This window comes from Balaenoptera borealis (genome assembly GCF_965194805.1).
Source record: "Balaenoptera borealis genome assembly, chromosome: 2".
Taxonomy (NCBI): Eukaryota; Metazoa; Chordata; class Mammalia; order Artiodactyla; family Balaenopteridae; genus Balaenoptera; species Balaenoptera borealis.
The window spans coordinates 113,830,543-113,836,739 of record NC_138867.1 but is presented as its reverse complement, the minus strand read 5'-3'; the positions used below and the strand labels follow the sequence as shown (position 1 = coordinate 113,836,739).

The window sequence follows — 6,197 nt, the reverse complement described above, 5'->3', positions numbered from 1 at the left end:
AAGGTGGGACAGGCCCTGGGCTGGCCCATCTGCCATAATAATGCCCAAATGACACTCTGTGTCACCCAGTGGCAGCGGGCTGGAGTCCTGAGCTCTTCTTCACCTTGCCTACGTGTAGCCAGGAGCCCAGCAATACCGCGTGGGCCGGGCGGGGATGCTGCCGCGGCAGGGATGGTGCCCAGGACCTGGTGTGGTCCTTGTGGCCAGAGCCATGTAAGGAATCCTAATGTCCTAGGCCAGCACAGAGGAAAGACAATAGTGTGGAATTCGAAACTCTCTTTATATTAAAAATAAAACCACAACAGAGTGGCAGCCTCGAAGGTCTGAGACACTCAGCAGAGATTGGAAATGGCAGTTGTGACTGGGCTGAGGCCTCGTGGGCGGACCAGGGCAGGGCCCAGGACAGGGGTAGGGGGTGACTTAGGAGGCCAGTACCCCCATGCGGACCACCTCCTCAGCCCCTGCTTCCCGGGGACCCCGCTGCACCCCGCTGTCCTCGGCCTCCACATCTGAGTCGCTCATCTCCCCGTCAGAGAAGTAGCCATCAGTCTCAGTGTCAAAGTGTAGGCTGACCTTTGGCCTCTCGGCCACAGCAGAAGGCGGTCCTGTCCCGGCATCAGGCCTGGCACTTGGCGATCTCCGGGTTCCCCTGCTCTCGCGGGGCGGCCGGAGCCGGCCTGAGGGCTTGGAACTCGCCGTAGGGCCAGGCACTTGGACATTCGAGTCGGCAGCTATTGGGGCTGCCTCGTCCGGGGTCTCGGGGGCCGGCGGTGGGGGGCTCTCGGGAGCTGCTGGGATAGGACAGTCCTCGGCTGTAGGACTGGATGGCAGGTGAGAAGGCGTTCGCCGTGGTGGCTTCCTGGCAGGTGGCCCCTGACCCCCCTTGCCGCTGCCAGCATCCTGGCCCCAGGGCTTCTTGGGGGTTTTGTCTGGAGTCGTCCGTGAACCGGGCCCATCCTGTGGTGGTTTCTTCTTGGCAGGCAGGCGGGTGCGGCCACGGGCCTTCCTGGCAGGGTCGCCAGGTCGCAGTGAGGGGTCCCGCATGAAGCTCAGCAGCGTCTCCTCGTCCTGCAGCAGCTCCTCCGACAGCAGCCCCGGAGCAGGGTCCTCGCGGTGCCCATTGTTTAACGACCACTCGCTCATGGCCATGTTCTCTGCCGTGATCTGCACCGACTGCGCCAGCCAGCTGTTGAAGAAGGTGCCGTCGATGGGGAATGAAGTGGACAGGCCTGGCCGAGGGGAGAAAGAAGGCAGGTGAGATGCCAGCAGGTGTGTGTCCCACTCTCCTTCAGGAAGCCCTCTCTGACCCGCCCCTGCACGCCACCGTGCCTTCCTCCCTCTTTCCCTCTGTGCTAGACCCTGTTGAGTTATCTTGTTTCGTCCAACCATCCTGCCAACACTGCCAAAAAGCAGGCTCCACACCAAATACCCATCTCCCCAGAAGGACGTCCTGCTCCTGGGACCGGCTTCACAGTTTGAGAAGCAGAGCGTAAAGTGAAAATGTGGGCTCCCTGTTCAAAAATTATTAAGAATTTCAAAGTGGCAACAGCAGAGCATGAAACCAAGAGAGGGTCCTTCGAGATTGCACAAGGTGGACGCCCAGGCCTGCCCATCACCCTGTATCCTGGGGGCATAAGGGATGGAGGAAAGGAGGAAAGCGCCCTCAGGCCACCAGGGGGCACTAGATTTTCATGTGCCGCTACTCAGAGCTTCCAAAGCAGGTAACTTGGATATGGGCATCAGGCATGAACCGGATAGCAAGGTATATCTGGGTAGAAGGTCCCTTTTGGATGCCAGGGCCAGCTCCAGCTACGGGTCCTCCCTCCTTTACTGAGGTCTTGGGAGGCGGCAGCTGGTGAGACTGGGCTTCCCATTAGATATCAAGTTGTTTCCTTCCTGAGACTGAGGAAAATAAAAGATGACCTGGGGCTTCTACACTAGAGGTGAGATTGGGAAGGGGACACCACCCCTGCCCTGAGAAGTGCTCTAGAGGAAGCATGTGACATCCTAGGAGACAAAGCCCAAGGCTGAGGGTCCCTCTAGGACTGCTGTGCTTAGCGGGGCAGCAGTAAATAGGTCTGTGACAGTGAGATGGGCTGGGCCAGGGCCACTCCTATGGGTCTCTCTGGGTGGCTCCCAGAAGATTTGCTGGGGCAGAAGGGAGGCCCATTTGAGGACATTCTGGCAGAGGGGGACAGGGACGGAGAATTACGGCAGGCCCTCACCTCCCAGCATGCTGGGCTCCTGGAAGGGCCAGGACGGCCTAGCAGTCCCTGAGCTCTTGGGCCCAGTCTCCAGTCTACAGAAGAGGAACTCTCAGGATGCCAGATCCCAGTCTCCTTTATGGCTGGAAGGAGTGCGTGGGCAAGCAAGGGCCTGGCTACCCCTCTTGGGTGTCCCACTCTGCAGCAGGGATGCTGGTGGTCCCCATGGCCTTTCGTGGGGAGCTGCAAGTGGAGTGATGGCATGAGCCTGGCTGTGTGCACCAGGCCACTCACCAAGCTGCCCCAGGACTGAGTCGGACCCTGCCTTCACTTTCTCTTTCTTCTCGGGGCTGCCCTTCGGACCCTCGCGGCCTTTCCTTTTCGAGTCGCTCTTCTTGCCCTTTGCTCTCCTCCCAGACCGCTCTGCGTCAGGGAAAGAGAGAGCAGGAGGGAGATGGTTACCCCAAGCAGCCCAGCCGGAACTAAGACCACTGTGTGGCATCCAAGGAGTCCTCCCCATCACCCAGGGCCTTGCCTTCTAGGCCACCTCCTCCTGCCTCTGTGGTCCAGGCTCTGAGCCATGTGGGACCTGGGATAACTGGGGCTCCAGTGAGTCAGGGAGTAGCTAGTGTGGGAGAGTGGGGTAACTGCCCTTGAGGGGCTTGGTGAGGGGCACAGGGCCACGCGGAGGGTGGAAGACCGCTTTGTAGAACCTGGACTGCGGTTTGATCTATATGGCCTAAAGATCTCAGCACAGAGTCCTGGTGGGTGGGAAGGCTGGAGGTGAGTGGACAGGGCAGGGCCTTAAATGCCAGGCCAAGGAGCCAGACCTGAAGGTGGACAGAACACTCTGAGGAGTCAAGAGCCTTGGGTTCCCCTCCTGACACAGTGGTCAGCCCCCTTGAGCAAGTCCCCTGCCTTGCTCTCCTGGTCTGCTTTGATGGGAGACTCAGGGTACACATCTGGCCCTCATATCCTTTTAGTCCATGACCACATGGGTCTGGGGAGCCGTAGAACACAATGGAGCAGGGGAGGGACATGTTGTGGTGGGGAGCTGCCAGGAATCTTCTCCCAGCTTTTCAGCCAGAGGCTGGAGGGCTTCCTGAGTAAGCGTTTAAGAGAAGGTTGAGGAGTGTGGCCCCAACTCCGGGAATCTTCCCAGCTCTGCTGTTAATTCCCTGTGTAACCTCAGGCCAGGCCTCAGTCTTCTCATCTATCACATGGGACCAGTGCCTAGATACTTCAGAGAGAGGCTTCTCAAGTCCCCCACTGCCCTCACCATGGTCTGAGCTCCTTCCAAGGGCACAAGACCTTGCACATATGACCCTGGCAACCCCTCGGCCTCACTTCAGACATTTTCCTTCTGCCCTAGTTGCAGATATGCCAGTTTCCTTCCAGTTTCTCTAACAAGACAGCTCTGGCCTCCAGGTCTCCAAATATGCAGTTTCCTTGCCTTGTCCTTCACCTGGTTCAGCTCACAGCTTAAATACACCGCCCCTGGGAAACCTTCTCTAGCCCTCTGGCCAGACAGGCCTCAGCAATATGCCTGTAGCCCATGTCTCACCCCATGGGTCAAGCGTCACAACACTGAGGGCACCAGCTTCAAGCAGAGGCAAATCGGTCTTCTCTCCAAATGCCCTGCCCTGACCAAAAGGTGGCCTGTTGCTGCCACTCAGGTCTAGGAGCTGCGAATGTCTCCAGACTCAATGCGGGGATGCCGACCCTCCAAGCTCCTGACCATGGTTCTGGAATCCTGTGCCTGTGAGCACTGCACACCTTACCACTCTCCGCTGCCTTCCTGCAGTTGAATGTGTGGCCATAGTGAGTCCTAAGAAGGCAGAGATGTTCCGGCAACACCACCACCAGGAAGCCATCCCTGATACCTCTGTCCCTGCACTGGCACCAATGGCAGCCCCTTGGACACCACTTTCCTTTGTCTTTCCAGATGGTGAGCTCCACGAGGACAGGAAGCCTGTCCATTCAGTCCATGGCAGAGTGCTCGCAGTGCCCGGCACAGAGCCCGCATCCTGTCTACACTCAATCAGTGCTCGCCGAAGGAACCGACAGATGACAGGGAGCCTGGAAAGGTCGGGCAGCCAGGAAGCTGCCATAGTCCTTGAGGTACACGGTCAGCCCTGACCTCTACATGGCTGTGACCCACCATGACCCAGCACCTGTCCTGGGAAGTGCTGGCCAGAGTGGGTGGTGATTCCAAAGCGCAGTCGAGGCAGCTCAGCTCTTGGGCAGGGGTGGGGCAGTAGCAGGTTCTCAGTCATTGGCTTTGGTGGTGGCCCGGCAGCTCTCCTCTCTCTACTCCAGGCCCAGCCTGATCCATAGGCTGAGCTGGCAGTGGCAGCCCCTGGCTTAAAAATCTCTCCATCCAGCTATTTCTGCTGCATACAATTCAACATTAGAGTACCATTTTCTGGGCTATGCACTGCCTTCCTTAACATGTAAACAGTCCAGGAAGGGCCCTGTTGTCCGGCAATATCCACAACTAATAAGTAAGAACACTGTCAGAGCTTCTTTGACCTTTGATTTCCAGATCTGTTAAATGCATGTGATGGCAAAAGCATAAGACAGAGGGAAAAAACTGTTGGCACAGGGCCTGAATCCTGTCAGACAGGGTCCGGGAGAACAAATACACAGGTCCTCTTCCACCTCTGGGGCAGCTGCCTTCTTCAGAATCGAAATGCAGGCACACAGGGGTTCAGGGAAGCTCGCCAGCTTGGGCCCTTCCTGCCCCAGCACCACCAGCACAGAGCCGCTGGGACTTCTGGTTTATACCTGTTCACGTGCAATTTCCTCCTGAACCACTATGGCCCAGCACTGCCTGAGCGTCCTGTGAACCAGAAAGCTCCCCGAGGGCAGGCCCGATGCCCACATTGCATCTTTGGCTCCTTGCCTGCCAACACACACCTAGGACCCCGGCAGGCCCCCGCCTGGGCCTATTAACTGGATACAGAGGGTAGGCGTGGGGGCCAGTGGCCCCTGACCCTGTACACATGCCACAACAGGCCCCGAAGATGCACATCCTCCCTGGGACCCAGCCCCTTGAGGGTGTGCACAGGAGGGGTGGCAGCGGCGGGCAGGGGGGGCGCCTACCTCGACACAGATCCTGTTCAATAAGTTTCATCTGCAGGTGGAATATCTGCTCCTGGAGTTTGCAGATGGCGTGTTTCGTTCTCTCGCGCCTTGTCACCATGTAGCACAGATTTCTAACCTGAGGAAACACAAGAGAGGTTTTCCACCTTACTCACAAGCAACCACCCCAACCTCCCAGCTCTGAGGGGCCACCGCTGCCTGACCTGCCCAGGACATCTGGGAATCAATACCCAGGCCCTGAATGCATCCTCAGCCCTGAGCTGCAATACTCTGATCCAAAACACGGGGCCAAGGCTGTGTTTTGGATCAGAGCCAGCAGGGAGAGCATCTGCGGAGCTCGGGCTGTCGACTCTGCCTTCCTCTTCTCGGCCTAAACTTCCGGGCTGAGTCATGCCAGCGCCCAAGGCCCTTCCAACGTGGCTGCCCTGCCCTGTATACACAGTGCCCCAAGGCTTGTCGGGGCCTTGAGAGGTCACCAAGTTCACCCCTTGGCTCCTGTCCAAGGCTTCTTTCCATTGAAGAAACTTCAGCCACAAGCACCCGGGCAAAAACCACCTCCTATCCTGAGACACGAATGACCAGCACATAAGTAGAGAGAGCTCCAGCAGAACAGCTCTGAACGGACAGGCTGTCCCTGATGCACTGGGGTCCAGCCTGCAGCTGACCCGTGTCCACTTGCTGCACTGGCCCTGAGCCGGGCCCACAGCTGCTCTGGTCAAGGGCCCAAGTGCACTCGGCCATATTTGCTCGGCTAGAGACAGAACTCCTCAGGGGGAAGGGCAGGGCCTCTCTGACTCCCTTAGGCCAGCTAGGAGGAGCCCCTTAGGGCCTGGGAGACCAGCTTGCTTAGCCCATGGGACAGGGCCCACCCTGTAGCTGGTCTGGAAG

At 58.3% G+C, this 6,197-nt stretch overlaps 1 protein-coding gene across 12 annotated transcripts in view; it reads right to left on the bottom strand.

Moving 5' to 3' along the window:
- Positions 1-261: 261 nt before the first annotated feature.
- The window catches only part of JADE2 (jade family PHD finger 2), a 47,696-nt gene continuing 41,760 nt past the window's right edge, over positions 262-6,197 (bottom strand). For 11 of the 12 annotated variants that reach the window (XM_082378928.1, XM_082378923.1, XM_082378925.1 and 8 more), the window contains 3 exons: positions 5,310-5,427; positions 2,499-2,627; positions 262-1,229 (listed from right to left, as the gene is read on the bottom strand). In XM_082378928.1, the coding sequence (XP_082235054.1) occupies positions 421-1,229; positions 2,499-2,627; positions 5,310-5,427 (1,056 nt within the window). In that variant the 3' untranslated portion in view covers positions 262-420. The remainder of the gene's footprint in view (positions 1,230-2,498; positions 2,628-5,309; positions 5,428-6,197) is intronic. The other variant, XM_082378920.1, reaches the window with a different exon arrangement.